This window comes from Equus quagga, chromosome 20 (assembly GCF_021613505.1).
Source record: "Equus quagga isolate Etosha38 chromosome 20, UCLA_HA_Equagga_1.0, whole genome shotgun sequence".
Lineage (NCBI taxonomy): Eukaryota > Metazoa > Chordata > Mammalia > Perissodactyla > Equidae > Equus > Equus quagga.
Window position 1 is genome coordinate 22,369,125 of NC_060286.1, and position 23,248 is coordinate 22,392,372.

Consider the following 23,248-nt stretch of genomic DNA (forward strand, 5'->3'; position numbering starts at 1 on the left):
AAAACCTTTTTCATGCAAATTGCTAACTTTTCTGTCTTCCCTTCTAACAGAGGACTTTTTTACTGTATCTTTTTATCTTTGTATTTTCACACAGCATGACACTGAATAAATAGATATGAGTACATGAATAACTGAATAAATGTATATATGTCTGTTTCCTTTAATAGAGTAAATTCTTTGAGGAAAGAGCCAGTGTCTCTTTCTTCCTTGTATCCCACACATTTCCTAGCATGGTCTTTTGTATATAGTAGTTGCTCAATAAATGCTTGGTGAATGAATAACAATATACATGTCTGTCTTCCCCAGAAGATGATAAGTTCTTCAGGTAAGAGATTGTAGGGTAAAAGTAGATAACTTCAAGCACAATGAATTATACATAATTCATGCTTTGTTTAATTCTTGTGTTTAATTTTTGCTTTGATTTGAACTCCAGTTATGGTGGGCTGTGAGAGTCAGGCAGCTTCTCTATATTATATATCCATAAACTTGCTACAGCTGTGAGATTAAAAACCTGACTGCTAAGTATAGCCAGTAATTTAAACTTCAGAGACTGAGTGATAGCACGCAAAACTAGGAGTGGATTACTAGCATTGATAGGCCTGGAGAATTTTCCATTCTTGCTTGATTCTTCCTCCCCAAACCTGAGAAGTCCAGTTATGGCAAACCTCAAAGTAGGCAGACCTTGCCCTGGGGGTTTATTGCAAGTCAAACTCTAATAGGGGCTGGGGAATGAGCAGACGAAGAGCGTATTAATTTCCTGTGGCTGCTCTAACAAATGACCACAACCTTGGCTGCTTAAAACAGCAGAAATGTATTTTCTCACAGTTCTGGAGGTCAGGAGTCTGAAGTCAGTTTCACCAGCCTGAAATGAAGGCATCGGCAGGGCCATGCTCCCTCTGGAGGCTCTGGGGGAGAATCTGTTCCTCGTCTCTTCCAGTTTCTGTTACCTGCCAACATTCCTTGACTTGTGGCTGCATTCTCCAATCTCTGCCTTTACCTTCATGTTGCCTTCTCTGTGTGTGTGTCTAATTTTCCTTTGACTCCCTCTTAGAAGGAGGCAGGTGATAACATTTAGAGCCCACCTGAGTAATACAGGATACCCTCACTCAAGAGCCTTAATCACATTTGCAAAGACACTTTTCCAATAAGGTAATATTAACAGGTTCCAGGCATTAGGACCTGATATCTCTGGGGAACATTATTCAGCCTATTATAGAGCCAGATATCTTTCCCTTTGCATACTGAAAGTGCTTAGACTTCTAGGAACTTAGTTTGCTTACAGACATATCTCATGAGTAAACAGCTTCTAAATTGATGGCTCATTTAAAAGGAGCCAGGAGCTCCTGTCAGGAAGGGGCTAATTTACGTCAATTTCATGCCACTAGACAGGCGTCTATGGTAACCTTCCCAGATCTCATTATGAAAATAAACAATACTTATTGAGGAGCTGATTAAGCATCTAGAAGAGCTGGTTGGAGTTCTGGGCAAGTCAGCAGTGGCAGCCAGTTCCTACTATCTGGCTCTGTTTTGGGTGGATCGTTGTCCATTCTGGGGGAGCAAGTGTGCTCCTCTGGCCTAGCCCTCACTCTTCTATGTCCAGCAGTAGCTCTTCCATCTGTTTCATCAGGAGGGTCACAAAGGATCTAGTTGGTCCCTGGGAGGGGAACTGAAGTCGTATCAAGAGAGAGGAGGGGCTCTGGAGTGGACTACCCATGCAAGTCAGAGCAGACACCTCACCAATTTTTGAATTAGGGAAGAATGTCTGTAGATGAGCTTGGGATGCAGACAGTTCCTGACTCGTCTGCACTTCCATCACATCTTTCTCACATAGCCTAAGGATGGCACGGACCCCAGGAGAGATCTTCTGCAAGACCTTGACAGGTGCTCCTGAACATGCTTCCCTCAATGTGCCTACTTGACTTTACCTGACAGCCTAGGCCACAGGCAGGAAAGACTACCATTTCTGGTGATTCTTTTATAATCCAGCTAGCTGGGGAAGCTGGATTAAAGGAGGGATCTTTAGGAAACCTTGGTTTCTTTTCTGTTTTATAGAGGCAGGATAGTAATAGTTATTGAGTGGACAGGCTCTCAAGCCAGACTCACCTGCATTTCCTTCTGGCTCCACTATATAATAGCTGTGTGACTTTGGGCAGATATTAAAACTTCTGATTCTCAGTTTCCTCTTCTGTGAAATGAGGATAAAAGTAACCAGCACTTACCATGTGCAGGAGCTATTCTAAGCACTTTACATATACTTAATTTCTAACCCTCACAACAACCCTACGAGGTAAGTGTACTGTTATTATTCCACTTCAAAGATGGGGAAACTGAGGTACAGAGAGCTTAACTAACGTGTCTTGGTTACACAGTAATAAGTAGCAAAGCAAGGATTTGAACTCAGACAGTATGACTTGAGAAAATGTGCTCTTAACCATGGTTTATGCTGCTTCTCATCCCTTAGGTTGTTGTGAGAATCAAATAGGGTGATCATCCATCCCCAGTTCTGGGTTATATCTGTTGTCCAGGTGAATTATTAACAGCACTCTCTTTCACTCTCAAAAGTAGTGTCATGTCTTGGTTTGGATAATTGTCACTTGAAGATTGAATAATTATATGTAAAATACTAAGAACAATGGCTGGCCCATTGAAGGCCTTCCACTAAGGCTAGTTATTGCTACTTCTACTACTACCATCAGCACTACCACAGCCACCCACAATCATCCCATATCTAGGATGCTTAAACCTAGAGGTTAACTCAGGTTCCGCAAATGCATATTATGGGAGCCACTGTTCTCCATTCTCACACCCATCTCAGACATTGTTCATTGGTCACAGCACAACAATCTCTCCTACTTCATGTCCTAGGAAGTCACTCTTAATTGATCAAACTCGACATAAAAAATTAAAGTTATTTTCCATATGTAGTTTCACTGAATCTAGGAATCCAAGATCCCGTGGATGGAGAATCTGAATTTAAACTGAGCTTGTGGATTTCTTCATTTATACTGAAACTTATTTGATTACTAAAAGTGATGATGAATTTTGGACCTCTTTAAGCACCATATATCCCTTTTCTACAATATTCCTCTCTGCCTATTTCTCTGTCATTTCTACCTCTAAAAGAATTTTAATTCATAACGGTTTCCAATCCCCTGCATATAATTTGAGATTTTATGACAAAAGACCATTGAAATACTATAAAAAGGACACAATATAAATAAGGAGAAAGAGTGAGTCATTATAGAAATTATAGTTAACATCTAAGATCCAAGACTTAGAAAAGCTATCTTTAAATGTGATTTGTGTAACTGGTAGTGAAATTCATTTCAGGTTGGTTTTGCAAAGCATAATGGACATCTAGTGGTTATCCAGGTCTCTGCAGATTTTCTAAAGGTGATGTAAAGTCGTAGGTACAAGTATTGGGGCTAAGAACCATCACCTTAAAAGGGAACCTCAAGAAAGAAGGTGGTGACCATTTTGTTGCATGACTATTTTGAAGTTAAAAAAAGGTAAAGAAACCTGTGCAAAAAAATCACTTTGAGTTCTAGCATTTCTATCTACATTATTGTTAATTTGAACCCAACTCTTATTTGCTGTCTTTTGCACCAGATTGGAAATGATAATGTTATCAGCTACCTGCCAGCCTGGTATACTCTTCCTATCGCTTCCCCTACCTCTTCTGCTGATTGCAGAGGGGCTCTTTGGACCACTTTGAAAAGCCATCTGATTAGAGCCTTCATTAGGCTAGAAGCAGAGCTTCTTAGCAGGCCAGGCAAGAGGTAGTTTGCATTTGCTTCTGACTGGCAGATCTTATTCTTTGGAAGTTGCTGACCATCAGGAAGCCATACAGCTCTGGTCCATGTATACTTTGTATAAATGAATGGATTTCATGTTATAAGAGGATAAACTACAAAGTCCCTGTGAACTTGCCTTCTTAACCCCGATCTTCCTGAACTTGCCTCTTGGTCAGCACCTCGTAGTACAATCTGTCACTATCCATGGTTCTGAATTCATCCTTCTGTCTTCTGTGCTATGTAGAGTCCTTGCTTTTCTCATATGCTACTATTATTTCCAGTCAACTATGTTAGACTTCTTGAAGGTTCTGTTTCATTGAATCTTTTTTTATATATAATATTTTCCCCTGTTCTTCTTCCCTTGGACCTTTCATGTAATCTCTGTCTCCAAAAGCTATTTGGCATTCCTATTGTAACTATCTTCTTTCAGGGTAGTTGGTGGAAGCCCCAAGTTGCCAGCTATGGCCAAAGGCTTCATTACTGGGGATTTATTCTTGCTTTTTGAATCTGGGCACAGAGTATAAAGGCTCTGAGGTACTGTTTCAAAAGCTCCATGTGTTTTCTATGGCAGTCCAAGCTATAATGTCATAAAGAGGTGGACAGTAGTCCCTTAGCATACTCCAGAGTGTGAGGCAGTGTTGTCACTGAATTTTGTCAGCCAATCTCTTAGAGTATCTTGCTAGAATTTGTGAGGAGTTTTTTGCTTTTCCTTCTGTTAGTGTTCTTCCAAGACACATAAACTAATGACAGCTGCTACTCTGGGGTGCAGAACTTTCCATATTGATAGCCTTAAAATATAAGCACATTTGCTAAGCATGCACCTAGGGAAAACTCAACTAAATATTCAGTGGTTCCATCAAATTCTTTTTTAACTGTGATACTTTAGGTGTCTACCTTCTCATCTCATCACTTATTGTCAAGCAGATTGAATGCAGAGGCTTCTTTCGGCATCAGAGTTCTCATCGACTTAGAAGAATCAGGAAGCAGTCTCTGTGGTCTTTCTTGCCCTTCTTCCTCCTCATCCTTCCAAATCCTCCTATAAACATGTACTGACTGTGTGTCAGGCACTGTAATAGGCACTAGTAGGCACAGGGAAGAAAGGCACAATTTCCCCCAGTTGAGAAGCTCCCGGTCTACCGAGGGAGACAGACAATTACAGCACAACATGATAAATTCTATAACAGCAGTTAGCACATGGAGCCGTGGTATCAGAGAAGAGGAAGTCAGCTATGGCTGGGAGTGGAATGAGCAAGAATGTTGGAGAGGGCTTCCCAAAGGAAGTGATACCTGGACTATGCCTCAAATGGTGAACAGTAGTTATTGAGATAGATAATTTAGGTAAGGCTTATCCTTGAGATGGTTTATTGGAAGAATACAGAACTTTGGCAAGGCTAGTGATGATGAGGTAGGAACTCAGGAAGAGTCTTTTATGTAATGCTTAAAAGTTTGCATTTGATTCCGAAGTTGATAGAGAATCATTGAAAGGTTTTAAGCAGGGAATGACATGTTATCCCCAGGGAAAACAGTGAGATGATTAGAGTCATTTCTAGTCCTCAGAATGAAAATAGCAGTAGATTCCTAGTGATTCAGGAAGGCACCATTTAAATGTTGTCACCTTTCTAATCAAACTGTTAAAGGCTTCCTTTCTACTTTAATGGTTCCTTTTGTTTTTCCCAATTGCATAATGTCTATATTTTTAGAGCTTTTCATAATCAGGTACCACCTACTCATCTGATCTTCATTCTTATGCTTTATGACATGTAACTTTCTAGTCTAGTCAGGTTGGTGCCCTCATCAAATATTCTAAGACAGAAGGAAATGTAGGCATTCACTGGGTAGGTCTGTTTAGTATGTAAGTAAATGCAACAAGTTAGAGTGTATATTTATCGAGTCTCTGCTATGTGCCAGGCACTTTGCTAAATACTGGGGATGCATTGGTTACCACATCAGAAACACACAGCCTCCGTGTTTATGAAGCTTAAGGTCTAGAGGACCATAACCGTGCCATTCCTGGAAAGCAGAGGGAAGAGAAATACAATCCCAGTCAACTTCTGATCACAGACTCTTTCACATTCATTAATTGGAGTGACAAATATATCTCACTCCAATTCTGATATAAAATATATCCCCCTTTAAGCATTCTCTAACGTTTTTTAAGCATGTTTGTGGCAGGGATTATACCTCGTGTTCCTTTGTATCCTCCATGGTCTAGAGCTAAAGATATAGTGGTTATTTAACACATTTACATGGATTTAGGTGTATCCTAAATACACCATAAACTTTATTGGCTGAAATGTTTTTCTATGAGATACATGAATATCCTGATTAGCATTTTAACTGAATGAAAGTCCTAAGACAGTTCTCCTTCTTGAGAATAAAATTGAGACCTTCACTGTGATTGTGACAAGGGTTGGAAATCTTTCTCAACTTCTTAGTATCTTCCTCTGTAGCTGAGCATAAACTTGTCTGATAGTTTCCCTTTCACAAAGAATCCATCAAGCAAATAAATGTTTGTCTAAGTCTTGAGCGCAGACAGTATTGACTTGCAATATTGGCAAGGCTCTTGGGCTGGCACCAATGGCTGTTTGATTCATGAGGGCAGAGTAACTGACTGGTCCACAGCTCTCTCCCTCCCTCCCTCTCTCTCTCTCTCAGTCTCTCTCTCTCTCTGGCTGGACTGCCTACATGCCCAGATGACTGGATACTTTCTTCAAAACGAGGAGGGGACTGAGGACTTTGCTGGCTCAACATCAGTTTACCTGGGTTTTTCCTATTATTCTAGCTTGCCTTATGTCCCTTTTGTCTTTTCCTGACAACTCTCCTACAAATGGGACCATACATAAGAGATTATAAACTGGTGGTCCCTGGTGAGATCCAGCTTATGGATATGTTTTGTTTCACCCGCAGAGTGTTGGATCATGCAACATTTAAAAAATTTAATTAACTGTCAACATTCTACTGCTAGTTTCAGCTTTATCTGGAGTCTTTTTGACTTTTGTCAGAACTTGGACATTTTTTGGCTTCCGCTTTGCAAGTCTAAAACTCATTTCCCATTTTTTTGTTTCTGGTGGTTTTTATCCTTGGCAGATCCTGACCACTGTTAAAAGAATATAAAGCATGAAAATGGTGGTATCCATGGTATGTAGCAGTTGGGACTTTGGGCCTCAGGTTGAATGTCAGCTGCAGCTCAGCAGGCAGAGTTAGTTTACTGACCCCTGTTAGCAAGACCATAGATGCAGATGTGGCCCCAGCCATGCCAAATGTTAGGTTCTTCTGACTTCGGAAGCTAAAAGGACCATCTGCTGCCACATTTGTGCTTGGACTTCACTGTTGGAGTTTGGTCAGTGGTATACTCCGATAGAAAATGACGTTAATGATAATGAATCCTAAATCTGTGTGTGTGTATGTGTGTGTGAGAGAGAGAGGGAAAGAGAGAAACAAACAAGAAGTGGCTACCATTAGGCATTTATGTATATTATAAATGCTACATTAGCCAATTATATATAAAATTTTTTAACTTTTATTTTTAATTCAGAATTTGTTGAATCCAGAGTCTGTCACTAGTTCAGCTCTGTCTCTTGAGCTAACAGTTGGCTTAGAACTTATCCTCAGAGAGTATTTTTCGTTCTTAATGAGCCCATGCCAGGCTATCCTTATCTGTACATTTAGTTCTGGCTTTTCACAGAAAATAACAATATTAATAGTGATAACTACCATTTATTGAATGCTTATGAAGCACCAGGAACTGTCTCAAGTACTTCTTTCCATGATAATATTACCTCATTTATTTCTTACAGCCCTGTGAAGTGAGACTTGTATCTACATTTTGTAGTTGTAGAACCTGAAGTTGAGACCAGTTAAGTATTTTTTCAAGGTCACATATCTGGCAAGGGTGGAGCAGGACTCAAACCCTGGTTAGCGAAACTATGAAGTCCGTGATCTTAACCACTGCCCTGTACTGCCATTTGAGTCCAACATCCAATTTAATGAAGCTATGAGCATTTATTAAGCACCTGTACAGCTAGATGCTATTCCAGACTTTAAAAGATGTAATGCATATTTTTTGCTAATAATCTGGTTTGAGGTCTATTGAAAAGACAAGACCTGTGCTTATTCAAAGAAAACAAGGTTGAGCATTTTGAGTGACAGATGAGTGGAGCAGACCATTCATAGCAGGGGAAATCACAGCAAGGAGAGTCATCAGTTGTCTGAAGGACAGTGAAGGAGTGATATAGAGAAAGTATGATGTGTGATTCTGAAGCAAGATTCTTTCATGATGCTTATTTATGTTTTTACCCTGAGTAGGAACGTTATACAATAATAAGATTAGCCCAAAAGTTTATCTAGAAGCTGCACCATTCTGCAAGCTGAAGAGAAAAAGCTCTTTTCATTATCATTTATTGTCAAAGGATTAAATTTGGGCGAGGGATAAATAGATCTTTGTCTTTGGCTCGTTGAATGTAAACTGCTCCACACGTAAGTATAAATTTGAAAGGCTTTATTGGGATTTGTAGTCAACACTGTTCCACATCAAGGCACGCTGACACTGGCTTCCCACTGTTCTGTTTTGTCTAGCTTAGACACTTCAGAGAATGTCCCCAGCATCCTGACCTTCAAACACCCTTAACTGACCTGGATCAGAGCAATGGCGCTTAGTCATCAAGTCATGGGCCTCTAACTGATGGTCTTACAAGCTGACCCAGTGGTTTTTATTGAAATTGTCCTATACGTAGACCCACAGAGGATTAATGATGCTTTGAAAACAAGAGACAAGAAGGCCAGGTGGTAAATCTTTTCCTCTACAGGAGAAATAGTACCAAGAGGCCATCTGGACTTTAGGGCACATGCACACACTCCCCCATTCCTTCTCATTCCCTTGCTGGAGTGCATAGGAATGTGGCATTTACAAAAGAATAGATGGAAACATGTTCTCAGGAAGCTGAGTACAGAGTGGCCTGGGATACAATGGAAGAGGGGGAAAAGCAACACTTCTGTGAGCTGGGACTCTCTCTACCCCGCTTAGATTCATTCTCAGGGACCTGCCATATAACTCAAGCACTGTGGAAGAGTTTAATGTAAAAAGTGCATTACGTAGATTAGAATAGTCTCTCCTTTTCCAGTCAGGGTAAATGGTTTGGGCAATAGGGCAGATAGCTTCATCATTGGCAGACAATATAAGGATTCTAAGTTTATCAAATGGTGAGGATCAGCAAGGACCAGAGTAGCTGGAGAGGGCCTGGAATGGGTTTGGATGAAGATTCTGGTGAAGGGGCACCATTCAAAGAGGTTGGAGAGGAGAGGAAAGCACTATAGTCTGGGAAAGCTGGTGAGCAAAGATGCAGAAGTCCTAACACCTGAGTTCCTTTGGAGGCCTCCAAGGTGACTCCTGAGTGGGGAGGAATAGGCATCCATTAGAGAGGGACATAACAGATGTGAAGGGCTTCACACATCAGGATGGAGCTGGGTGTGGTTTTTAGGCTTGACTAAGGGGTTTCTCCTCTATGGGTAGGCATGGGCTACAAGAGAGCCCAGAAACTGCTCCTCCTGGATAATGGCCTTCTGTCTGTCCAGTCAGAGAGATCTAGGTTCAAGTCCTGGTCATGCTCCTAATAGTCATGTGATTGTGGGTGTACCTATCCCCTTTGAGCCTCATTTCTGTACAATGGTGCTGATGCTCCCTATTTCATTTGCTTAATGTAGATGATATACAATAATGTTTTTAAAGTGTCTGGCACATAGTAGGCTCTCAATAGCTGGTTACTATTTTTATTATATGGCTCCTCCTCTCATAGATTGCCTTACTCCTGCTATTGTTCCTGTGTGCCTTTGTATCAAAGATTATATTCTGAGAGAGTCTGTCTTAACTCTGAGACTCTGTCTTCAACTGTTTTACTCTCTGGCCTCCTAAGCATGAGCTGCAAGTCCAAAAGCAGTATTTACAAACCTATGCGTGGGGTCGTAAGACCAACTTGTCACTCTTTCTGACTTCGTCTGTCTGCCTCCCAGGCTGTGTGACATCTTCCCCCATGGAGAGCCATTTCCACTTTGTCTTTAATTGCTCCTCATTGGGGTGACTTGTCAGCCAAGGCTGCTTTCTGTCACTTGATGCCACATCTCTTCCTACTTCAGTCATCAGGCAGGGATGTTCATTCAGTCGAAAGTCTGATTTTACAGAGACTGCTGTGCCAGTTACTAATTTGTCTTGTAAGGGTGTCCAGCAGGGTTTCTTGCATCCACACCCTGTCCAAGTGCTGGTACACTTCTATATGGCTGTGACCATCATCCCGCACTGGGCGGGTACATAGGTGGGGAAGGCAAGGATTCCAAGCAATGGAGCTTCTCAGTTGAGTATCACCGGGCTAGAAGACCCCTGCTCTCGTATGCCTTTCTTCCTGGTGGGAGATCCTCAACAGAACCTTAGTTCAGGACACTGTGAGTTTCCAACAGAGCCCAAAACTGCTGGAGACAAAAGTACACTATTATTTCTTTCTAGGTTTGCGTACCAGCTTAGGATTTTCTATGTTCTACCATGTTCAACATCCTACCCAATCTTGATAACAGCCTGGGTAAAAAGGGGGCAGTTCTCAGAATAGGTTTTAAGGCTCCCACTTTTGGCAATGAATGAAATGGGACTCAGGTTACCCCACTGTCAGTTAGAAAGGTGTAGAAATTCCCTATAAACAGACAAGTAATTTCAGGGCCATGGAGCAGATAGAGAGCTCACCTTCAAAGAGCTTTGGAGAGAAGTCTGGTTATCTTTGTCCAGCCAGTTTCTGGCTCTGATTCTCCTGTTTGCCTCTCCAGAAATCTGCATTCTAGTATTCACTTTCTGTCCCAGTCTTGGCTACGTACCCTCACAGAAGAATTCCTCTTCACAGGACCCTGCCTCTCTGTAAAAGGTCTTTTTCTTTTTTCCTTCTGCTCCTGTAGGGATGCCTGAACTCTCTTTCCATTTATTGTTCATGGAGCCAAGCTTCTGTCTGTCCCTTTGGGATGAGCTATCATTATACATTAATAATTACCCTTTACAAGGAGCTCTAGTAGTAGGCATTTAACCCAAATGCAGAGACAGCCAAAGTTTGGTTATGAAAGAGAGATCTCACATGCTGGGGCATAATAGTGGAGGTTAGAAAGGAGAAGCTGCCAGTCATTAAACTTTTATTGCTTCTTTTCTGGTTCACTCACGTGAGTGATTGCTTAAGGATCTTGCAGCATTTTTCCCTTTGCATGTCGTCAGTCCAGTAGAGCTAAGATGAGAAATTCAACTTTTGAATTGGAAAGTTGAACGTGCATAACTTTCCACGTAATATTAAAGATGAGCTTCATGGATACTGCTAGTGGGACCTCGTTCCGAGTGAGCGTCTACAGTGGTAAAACACATGGACTCTGGAGCCCGACTCCCTGGGTTCAAGTCCTGCTCTGCCACTTATTAGCTGTGTGCCTATGGGCTGGTTCTTTAACTACTCTCTGCATCTGTTTCTGCATCTGTAAAATGGGGGAATGATGGTAACTATCTGAAATGGGTGTTGTCAGGATCTAATGGATGGTAGGCTTTAAATGCTTAGCATGGTACCTGGTGCTCAATAAATATTGGGTGCTCAATAAATATTAGTGCCATTATTCTTTTCAGTGTCATTGACTATGGTTAGTCCCACAGTCAAGGTCATATAGTAGGTGAGTCGTTTTCAATTCTTTTTCATTAGTTACTTATTAAAAGGCAAACAGCTCTGCTTGAGTCTCTCCTAGTGATGGGGGAGAGAAGAGAAACAATTCTACAGCTGGATGTTAGGGATTAAATGATATGTCCTGGAATGACACATCCCCTTAACTTTTTATCACTGAGATGGATTGTAAGACTTATTTTAGCACTTAAGACTTGTTATTTTACTGAAAATGGAGATGATAATACAACCTTCTGTGGGCTGTGGAAAGGATGAGATGAGATTAACAACTACATCACCCACCCCCAAAATAGCTGAGATTTTTGCGTCTTTACTATGTGCCATTTCTGAGTGCTTTCTATGTACTAACTCATTTAACCCTTATGAAATAGTTTACTCCTATGTTCCCATTTTCAGAGGAGAAAACAGACCCAGATAAGTTAAACAACTGACAAGTTCACACAGCTTGTAAGTAGTAGATGTGGGTTTTGAACCTGAGTCTGGATCCTGACTTAGAATTTGAATAAGATAATGTAAAGGACATAGTAAAGTGTTTGGCATAATCAATACTCAATGTCAGCCCCTTCTCTTCCATTTTTTTTGCTGTTTGTTATATGGATGTGACATTGCTTAGAGATCAGAGGACTGAGACCCATCCCAGGGTGTAGCATCAAAATTCAGTCCTAATAATAGCAAAACCTTGTGAAATTTTAATTTTGTGAAATAAGATTAATCCCTGCTTTTATGAGGATTCTACCAGGTTTAGAAAGTCATAATAGTTTTTTTGTGTTTTAGGGTGTTTCATTTTCCCACTTTATGTATACAGAGGGCATAGACAATGGGCAAAAAAACACATCTCCTTCCCCACCAACTCTTAACACTCCTTCATTTTCTTTAATACATCCACATAATTTAAAAAAATCAAATAATGCAAGACTGCGTATGGTGAAAAGTAAGTCTCCCTGTCACTCCTGAATATTAGTCTCACAAATCCACTCCCCAGTCACAATTTTATAGTTTCTTGTATTTTCTTCCAAAGATGTTTCATGCATATATGAGCATATATGCATATGCTCTTACACAATGATGACATAATGCATGCTTTGTCCTCTTCCTCAGTAATTTCACTTACCACTGCTACTTGCAGAGTATCCACATTAAAACTGGGAGCATGACTTCGTTTTTAAGGGCTCCATAATATTCTATCATAAAGATGTGCCAGCGTTATATTGATGGTCATTTAGGTTGTTTCTGGTCTTTCACTAACTAAGGACACTTCAGTAAATATCTTTGTATGCAAGTATTTGCATCTGTGTAACTCAATCTCTCTTGATATCTACTTGCAAGCTTATACTGTATAACTTTCTGACAACAAAAAAAATTGGCCAGAAGGAGACAAAGGAACATAATGAAATTATAGAAGCTTATTCAGAGCTTATGTGCACCCCAGAGGTCTCTTCAATGCTTTTTCAAATAGTCTATCTCGTGTTTCTCATATTGTTCCAGACTATTGTGTCCTGAGGCCTCTTCTTGGGCCATTTTCTTGGTTGCTCAGTGAGCGATGGATGGTTACCGTTTGCAAGATTGATTCATATGGTACTTGTTTGGCTTTTGACAGGTTGTTTATAAGAATAATGACATCCGTCTGGAGCTGTCTCGCCTGGCCCGGATTGGGGACACCAAGATGAAAATCTATGGTGAAGTTGTATTCAAGTGTGAGAATGTGGCCACACTGGACCCCATCAACTTCGAGACCCCAGAGGCTTATATCAGCTTGCCCAAATGGAACACCAAACGTATGGGCTCCATCTCCTTTGACTTCCGTACCACTGAACCCAATGGCCTAATCCTCTTCACTCACGGCAAGCCCCAAGAGAGGAAGGATGCTCGGAGCCAAAAGAACACCAAGGTGGACTTCTTTGCTGTGGAACTCCTTGATGGCAACCTGTACCTGCTGCTTGACATGGGCTCGGGCACCATCAAAGTGAAAGCCACTCAGAAGAAAGCCAATGATGGGGAATGGTACCATGTGGACATTCAGCGAGATGGCAGATCAGGTAGGAAGAGGCAGGGTGTGTTACTGAGAAGAGAAGAAAGCCATAGCTTCTCAGTTTGTTTCCCAGCTTTTTATTTTAATCTTTGCACTTGCATTCTGGTTGATCTTTTTGCTGTTCTCTTTAATGGTTGTAGTAAGATTATGTTTCTGAACAAGACACCTGTCTCATTGATGGCTCACATTCATCTCCTCATTGCCCCTGTCACTCACTGCACAATTGTCTAGGTGATACCGCCAAGATCCTGTAGCTAAAGATGGTCTTACAAGTAGCGTTTCCACTGCTACCAAAGTGACTGTCATGTTAGTGGTGTGATGGATTTTTCTCCTTTTTTCTTCTTCTTCTCCTTTTTTCATCACTATGGAAACCAATTGTGACATCACAGATGCCGCATTATGCGATTACTTTCTAGGATAAGCTTCACTGTGCAAGAGTTTATGTAACAATACACCCTTCAATAATTGGCAAGAGTCATGTTGCAGGGAAAAATTATGACAAGAAAGGAAAAGGCAAATTGATTTTTCCTGAAGTCATGTTCAATTTAAAGCCTTCCTTTGGTGTGAAAGCCTATATTTTACTCTTTGCTCAGACCTCACTAACGCTCCCTTCCTCTTCACAACCTTTACATTTGGTTTAAATGGCTTTGTTTGTTTCTGCAGCCGCAGATCAAACAAGCTAGCCCCAGGCAGTACGTAGCCACTCTGGAATAGTAACAAAGAGAGAGGGAGGGGAAAAAAGCACAAATAGAAAGTCTGGAGCTTTTGAATACCTGAACAGTCTGCCTAGCTTTCTATGGACAATGTGGCATGAAGGTCACATTCTGTGCCATCAGAATGGGCATTTCACCTGGAGTGGTAATTAGAGCATTTGAATTTCACACTTAGTTTTTGATTCTCTGTTGAGGTAGTATTACACTCAAGAAAAGTCTTGGCTAGATTTGCCATAATTTTAAGGATTCACTCATCTGATAAATATACAAAAAAAATCTTCCATTTGGGCATTTTCTTTTTGGGTACATTTGGCCAATAATAAAAAGCAATAGGTTTCCCCAAAAGGCTGCAGCCAGGAATGGCTGAGCTTCAGAGGAACGGCTTTTCTGCATAATTCTAGAGCTAGAGGGATGATAGAGATGAGCAATATTGCCCTTAGGAGGCGCTGGAATGGTTCTGTGCAGAGGGCAGACGGGTGGCAGATTGCAGCCCTAAATGGTTTAGTGCCCAGCAGGATGCTTTATTGATTGTCTGAAATCTCATCAGAACCAAGAACTTTCAAATTAAATGTGGTTGTTGAGCAAGAATGAACAGTTTGTGCTTTATTAACAGAAAAATACACAAAAAAATTAATTTCTCTGGAAGTCGAGTCTTTCTCTCTCTCTCTCTGTTTATCCATGAAATGATGGCAGGCGCAGAGCCAGAAAGCAGTCCCAGAATTGTAAAGGAAACACTCCTGTTGGTTTTTAAGACCACGAGTTTTGGATCTCTGGAGTTTGGCCATGGTTGATGGAGTTTCATGTCTGACTAACCTTGACCCTGACACAGCTTAAAGGTTATCTATCTGTGTCACAGGCAGGCTAGGACTTGTAAAATTGCTATATGTCTACTTCTGTTTATTCCCAACACTAGTGGCTTTTTCAAGTAGGGCAATTATTTTGTTTTGTTAGTATCACGAGTAGACCCATCTTTGACAAATACGTTTGGATTTCAGAAGCCTCGAATTTCGTACCTGGCAACTATAGCATTGGCTATATTTTGAGGTACTGATAAATTTTATCAAAGTCTAGAAAAATTTAGAGTAAATATAGAATTGTCCCATGAAAGCAGCATAATGTAAAATTTTAGTATGATCTACTAAATGTCATTTCTTCATGAAGGTCTTTTCTGGTATGTTGTTGTTAGTTATAAACCTATACTAAAATGAGTAGTTAAGAAAACATCAGTGAATCCAAGGGTGGTGCCTCCTTCCCCGCTCATCTTGAAGAATAACATGACTGAAGGTGAGCTAGAAAAATGCTTATGATCACTCGCCAGTCAGGGACTGATTCTTAAAACCTGATAAACACATTGAAAACAGTTGTGGTCACACACTCAGAGGACGACGGATTTCCTCAGGATGTATTTAAGGCTCCAAAATTTAAATGAGTTCTGTGACTGTCATTATCTGGCAATAGATGCTCTTCCCCTTTAGCTGGTGATCAGATTAGCTCTGTGGACATGTGGAGGGTAAAGAAAGCAAACTCTGCAAGAGAGAAGAGCCAGACCCAAACCTCAGCTTCCTCATTTGTCAAATAGTGAGAATACTAACCTTTTCCTCCCGAGATTGTTTTGAGGATCAAGTCAAAAAAAAAAGCACATCAAGTACTTAAAGTGGTGGCCAGGACATTATTATTGTTACATAGGTTTTTAAAAAGCAAAAAGGTAAGGAAAATTTCTCCAGGAAAAACTTCTAGGAGCCAGTAAGGAGAAGGACCCTGCTGACTCATCCCTCCCAGTGGCCCCGTAATGCCCTTTCTCTTTTTTTACCCTTGTGTTGACTTTGTAATTTAGAGTGCACTTCACATTCTTGATCTCCTTTGATCTTCTCAGCCCTTCAAGCTATCCCCCTTTGTAGCTGAGGGAATTGAGTTTCAGACAGAAGTGAAAGCTGGCTGATGGATGGCATGAACCCAGTTATCTTGGTACCAATAAAGCACTTTAAGAATGCTAAATGATTTTTAAAATTTCTGGCCTGATATTTAGATATCACCTTGACTTTGCAGCTCAGGAAACTGAGGTGTAAGATGGTTCGGGGCTGGCCTCGGGTCAGAAGGCCATTGAGGACTAGAATCCCTGTTCCTATATTCTCAGGTCAGGCTCTGGGATTACGCCTTGCACAGTCTCATTTGATGGGGTCTGTCATCCTGATCCTGCCTGTGCCTAGTCTATCTCTCTGTTCTCACTCCTGCTCACTCCCTCTTGCCTCCTCCACTGTAGCCACACTCCTGCCTGCCCCAGGGCCTTTGTAGGTGCCATTCCCCCTGCCTGGCATCTTATTCTCCCTGGACTTTGCATGGTTGGATCCTTCTCAACATTCTGGTTTCAGCTAACCTGACACCTGCTTAGAGAGGCCTTCACTGACTATATACTTTAAAGTAAAACCCATAAGCTGATACCACGGCACCCATTTTACTCTCTTCCAAGTGCCTACCATTACCTAATTTCTCTTGTTTATTGGGTGATTTGTTATTTTCTTATCCCTCTGCACTGGAATACCAGCTGCATGAAAGCAGAGACGTGTCTGTCAAGTTCACCTCTGTGCCTGGAACTATACCAAAGACGCAACAGGTATTCAATACTTATTTGTTAAACAAACAAACACGTTTCAGTTAAAATTTATCAAAAGCAATGCCCAAAATATTCACTGGCAGGACTGGTACCTAATGCCCATGTAGAAGGTCCCAATGCATGAAGGGTTCCATCCTTTTGGGGATGGCAAGCCAGTGATGAAGCCTCAGGCAAGCACTCACAGAGCCCTTACTCTGTCCTGGGAATGGGGTAAGAAGCACTTTACATATATGAACATTTAATCATCACATCAACCTGTGAGGTGGGGACAATTATTTTCCCATTTTACAGATGAGGAAACTAAGGCCCAGGAAGGTGAGGTCATTTCTTCAAGATTATTCGGCTAGTACATAGTAGAGCTGAGATTTTAAAGACAGGCAGGAACTGTGTTGCTCTCAACCTGTATGGTATGTGACCTCTCAGCCAAGACTTTATGTAGGGAAAAGATGTCATACTGGGTATTAGGTCACTGAGATTGTCCTGAACCCTTTATGGGCCAGGCTGTCTTAGCTGGCAGAGATGGAAACCACATGGCCTTTCTACTGTCTTGCAGCATTTCATTCCCTTGCATGCATTGTTCTCTCCTGACCAGACAGCACTGGTCTCAAAACTTGCTTGCATCCTGTCATTTGGTTCATTGATGGGCAACCTCACCTGCAATGCCAAGAGAGCTGTTAGCTTACTCTATTTTCATTCTCCTATCCTAGGTACCATATCAGTGAACAGCAGGCGCACTCCATTCACCGCCAGTGGGGAGAGTGAGATCCTGGACCTGGAGGGGGACATGTACCTGGGTGGGCTGCCAGAGAACCGTGCTGGCCTCATCCTCCCCACAGAGCTCTGGACCGCCATGCTCAACTATGGCTATGTGGGCTGCATCCGTGACCTGTTCATTGACGGGCGCAGCAAAAACATCCGGCAGCTGGCAGAGATGCAGAACGCTGCGGGTGTCAAGTCCTCCTGTTCACGGATGAGTGCTAAGCAGTGTGACAGCTACCCCTGCAAGAACAATGCTGTGTGCAAGGACGGCTGGAACCGCTTCATCTGTGACTGCACGGGCACTGGCTATTGGGGAAGAACCTGTGAAAGGGGTGAGTTGGCCCTCATGGGTGGCATACGGGGTCTGAGTGGGGGTGACTACTGCAGCTGTGTCCCTGGATAGACCCACCTGAGCTTTCTTTGCTACCACAGGTGCTACCTTTGGACTGACCTGTGCTTTTTTTCTTCTAGAAAAGAGTTTTCTTGGGGTCACTGCTTTCCAGATTATGCCCTTTCTAGTTCTGGGTGCTTGGATTTATTTGACTAGGGTTGGTTTGCAGAAGGGGAAACTTTAAAATAAACATTACCATGATCATGATTTTTTTTGATTAAGTATTAGACATCTTCTATCTAGAGAGGATAGATACTTCTCTTTTGGGATTCTGGATGGGCTAACCAATTGGTTCTTTTATTTATTCATTCAATTCATGGTTTTTGGTGCTTTCTACCTACTAGCACTTGGATTTGGCTTTAGAAATACACTATTGAACAAGACAGATCCAGCCATTTCTCATGAAGTTTGCCATCTAGTAGAATATTTGGCCATTAAATAAATAATAACAAACATGGTGAGTTTTATAAGAGGCAGTGTGATGTATTGGTTAAGAACATGAACTCTGGGGCTCGACTGGTGAGAAATCTGGCCCTCATGGAGTGATGTCAACCTTGTCAAGATAATCAATATCTTTGAGACTTCATTTCCTCATCTGTAAAATGGGGATAATCAGGTACCTATCTCAAAAGATATGAGTGATGATGAAGTAAATCAATAGGTTCCTGGACTATGATAAACATTTAATAAATGTTAGTAATTGTTATAGTCATAATTATCACCATCAATATCATTAAAGGGAAAGCATGGAGAAATTTGAGAGGGCTTTGCAAGGGGACCCAACATCCTGTAGGAGTTCATAGAAAGCTTCTGCAAGGAAAAAATAGGCAACTTGAGACTTGAAATATCAATCAGAGTTAGCTTGGCAAAGAGGTGGGAGGAAAGTATGTGCCCTAGATAGAAGGGACAGCACATGCCAGGGGACAGAGGTAAGAGACCATGGCATAGTTGAGGAACTGAATAAAGTCCAGAATGGACTGGAGTGTGGAGTGATAACGGGGGTGGGGGGGGTGGGGGGAGGGTATGAGAGGTGGCTGATGAGTTGGGGAACAAACAGTGATAGTTGACTGTTTAGAGAAGACCAGAATGCTAGGAGGAGCCCTCTTCCATTTACCACTTTAGCATCTTACATTTGCACTGAATTTACAGGTTGGGTAAAGGGCAGAGATAAAGGTAAGCAAGCAAAGAGACAACATCAAGACAAGGAGATTGCCGTTTATACGCCATAGCCAGATTGCAGCTTGGTTTATTTCTTTACATGCCAAGCATACAGAATCAAGGTGGCTATCCACAAATTGTCAGCCTGTTTTATATGAAAGGATAATATACATAGTTATCTAGTTGTTTTTCTTTTAAAAGATTGGCACCTGAGCTAACAACTGTTGCCTATTTTCTTTTTTTTTTTTTGTTCTTCTCCCCCAAACACCCCAGTACATAGTTGTATATTCTAATTGGAGGTCCTTGTGGTTGTGCTATGTGGAATGCTGCCTCAGTATGGCCTGATGAGCAGTGCCATGTCCCCGCCTAGGATCCAGAACTGGGGCAACCCTGGGCTGCTGAAGTGGAGTGAGTGAACTTAACCACTTGGCCACAGGGCCAGCCCCAGTTACTGAGTTTTTGCTGAGGGCGTAGCTCTAGAGCTTTGATGATACTGCATCTGTAATAGGTAGTTCCTGCTCTCAAGAAGCTTATGATTTATTTAGCTGAGAAGTTGAGACATCTGTATAAGGTGCAGTAATAAAATAATACAAGGCCATAGCATGTGCTCTGTTGGTAAAGCAGTCTAGGAGGCCATGGAGATTCATAGAAGACAAGACTTTTCAGAGGAGGGATCTGCAGGGTCTCATCCCTAAAGACAACCGGTGGTCAGAATTGTTCAAGTATCAGAAGTCTGGTGATGAGAAGGGATCCTGGACCAGGCCTGGAACAAAGGCTGGATGACAGTCAAAGATATTTTCAAGGAGTGGTTTTTATCAGGTCAGCTGTATTACTAGTTAAGGTGTGTTTCAAGAGAATTGCAAACCTTCATTATATTTAGACCAAAAAAGACACTGGGGTGAAGGAGGAATAGAGAGCTTTCTCAGAGCTGTTGGAGTTTAAATTCAGATTCACTGAATTTCCAAAGCTACAACAACCAGAACACAAGCTAAGATGAGGAGACAGCCCCGTGGCCCAAAAGAAGTGGGCCACACGGAGCTGGTCAGTCTGTTGAGTTCTTATACTCTTTCCAAATCTCTGTGAAGGGTAGACTACCCTGGATCTGGTTTGGAGAGATAGAAAGGTCATTCTGTCTCTGAGATGCATGAGACATTTGCGGTGTAAGCCAGGATATTGTGACTCTTCCACCACCTATGAAGGTAGTGTAAGAATCAAAGGTCACTTCAGACATCTCATTTTTTTCTTGGATCTCTTCCTAACTCAAGAGTTGGTGGTTGCTGAAGACAGGCCGCAGTGACCATAGACAGCTGTGCAAGGTGTCTCTGAGCTCACCTATTCTAAGGGCAAGTCAATGGGAGTTGGTCCAAGATTTGCCAAGTACAGTGAAAGTCACTGCACCTTTTACATTGTCACTCCTGACTAGTCATTAAAAGGCAGCTGACTGGGGATATATGGGGGACAATTATTCCTGGTACAGTGCAGCCAAGAGTCATCCATTATGGCCAAATGAGAAGGAACCTAGCAAATTTAAGACATTTGGTCTATATATCGCTCAAATCCCAGACGATTCAACTGATTGTTTTGTTCCCCCACTAATTATTTTTTGGCCCTGTATTGTTCCTGACGCCATATTCAGAATGAATCAGTGGAGTGTAAAAATGATAGGACTCCACTCTGATAGCAAATAAAATAGAGCTCCCCTATGACATTGTTTTTCTTTATTGAAATTGTTTCCTCAGTGGAGACAATTTTGAGTAGCTTTTATTAACTTTTCATATATGCAGCAGATATTTAATGAAACCCTGGTATGTTCCAGGCACTGTATTAGATCTGGAAATGCAAAAAAACAGACACAGCCCCTGATTTTGATCAAGGGATATATAGCCCTTCCAGGAAAATAAAGGGAGATATGGGAAATGTGCTAACGTGTGGCAGATGTTGTGCTAGATGTTATGCTATATGTAAGGGCAAACAGATGGGAGAGGCCACGTCTATATGGGGGAGTGATGATCAGGCAAAGGGGACCTGAGGTTTCTTGGATTTTCTTGTCTCCTATTTCTAACAAAATTATGGCCTCTCTCTTCTTCTGACCCTCAGTATCCACTCGGCACTTCTGAAGAGTGGTGAAGGAAAAGTGTTTGTTAACATTCTTTATACAGGAGCATGATCTCCTTTGGATCCGGAAATGCTGCCCTATGTACCATAATATCATCAACATGGTCACTCACCGTTCTCTCTCTAACTTTTTCTAGAAGCATTAACTCTAAGCCTAGAATTGACCATTTGTGCTAACGTCAAAGACAATTCCTAAGGCAGTGTGTCCCATCTAGCCCAAACTGTGTCCTGTTCTTTGGCTTCATAGTGGGGTCAGTCCCTTGATGTCACTGGCCCCACAACAGGAACAGTAGTGTTAGAAAGAGGCACTTGTTTATATAAAATGGAGAAAGCATAAGTGGGATGCTGAAAACTAGTATGCAGAGAAAAAGCAGAGTTGGGGATAGCCCAGGTCAGCTACTAGATCAAAATAGCCCAAGAACTCAAGCAAAGTGTGCAAGCAGATCAGTCTAAGGGGCAAATCCTGGGTCAAAGTTGCCAGCCAAACACCAGCAATAAAGCAAGAGAACTAGGAAATATATGAGTATATGAGACCGAGGTTAATTTGCATGAGTATCTTTCTCTTAAAGTAAAAATGAATGACTCTTGCTTGTACCCTCACAAGAGAGCTTCTATTGCCTGTGAAGATGAGCAACTCTAAATCTTGACATATGACAACTGGCTTGATGTTGTGTTTGGATTTTTTTCAGCATGATCTGATACTATTCTAAGAAGATAGAGATATATCTACCCATCCCAATTGTTCTGCTGTAGCTAATTTTGTTTGTTATTCATAATTATGTGGGAGACATTTCCATGACCGAGAACCAAAGCTACTTAACGCCCATCAGTTTGGCTGAAATGGTTTAATCCTCCGGAAGACCACCTGCCATCCTGTGAAGTCCTATTGTACAGAGGAAACATTCTAACTTGTCTATCTTAAGAAGATATGATCAGTTGACCTGGGACAACATAGGCACCTTCTCCTTGCCAGTGTAGCAAAGCCATTTAATTCAGTTGGTGGGAGCCAAGTGTCAATAGTCATGGCTATGGATCTGATTTATTTGTGAACCATCGAGCTTCAATTTGAGGCCACTGCAGGTTCTATCCTCTTCCCTGGATGGCTTTTTCTGAAGGTATTCCATCATTTATTTATCAATAAAGAAAATAGGATTTAGCACAATCCATCTTTATAACAAGAAAAATAACCTACAATAGAGCACTTAGAGTCAGGATGGCCTAATGGTTAATGGCATGAATTTTGGAGTCAGGTGGACTTTGGTTCCTGTGTTCACTCTGTCACTTACTAGCTAGATGATGTACAACAGATTTCTCCCTTAATTCTTAGAAATCTCAGTTTTCCTTATCTGTAAAATGTGGACAGTGATACTTACTAGGTAACCTTCTCTTGGTTGCAAGCTACAGAATCAACTATGGCTAACAGAATCAAGGAAGAGAATTTACTGCTTGATTACCTAGAGAGATACCTATCAAATGAAGATCTCACTAACAACTTCTTCAAAAGGGAAGTAGAGCTACTCTGGGGACCCCATGGTTGAAGTGATTCATCTCTCCTGACCTCCAGGTTCTGGATTTTTCCATTCAGAGTTTACATTTTCCAAAAGGAGAACCTGATTGGCCCACTTTGGTTCATCTGTCTATTCCTCCATCAGTCAGCTCTGTCTAGGTGGGCAGTTACTGAGAACAGATATGAAAGATCACCCATAGGTGAATATATATATAATCCTACTGAACCATTTTCTTAATGTTCTTTCATGATTAAGCTCGGGCCATGTCCTGTTATAGATGCCCGGCCATTTGGAACTGCTTCTGTCTAATAAAAGAAAATATTTCCTGAGATCATAGAAATTGGATGCCTTTGAGAGTATTAATTTGTAGAACCACGAAAACTGATGGAGTGGGTAAATCTGCTCTTCTCACTTGTCCCCAGGATTCCATTCATCTGACATTAACACCAGCTGAAAACTAAGAATGCCGATATTTTGAGTTCCCTCAA

The 23,248-nt window shown here is 41.5% G+C and overlaps 1 protein-coding gene across 1 annotated transcript in view; it reads left to right on the forward strand.

The window, feature by feature from the left end:
- The window catches only part of NRXN3 (neurexin 3), a 1,439,365-nt gene that overhangs the window by 411,734 nt on the left and 1,004,383 nt on the right, over positions 1-23,248 (forward strand). Inside the window, exons 7-8 of the mRNA XM_046647541.1 lie at positions 13,074-13,512; positions 17,537-17,920. Of these exons, the coding sequence (XP_046503497.1) occupies positions 13,074-13,512; positions 17,537-17,920 (823 nt within the window). The remainder of the gene's footprint in view (positions 1-13,073; positions 13,513-17,536; positions 17,921-23,248) is intronic.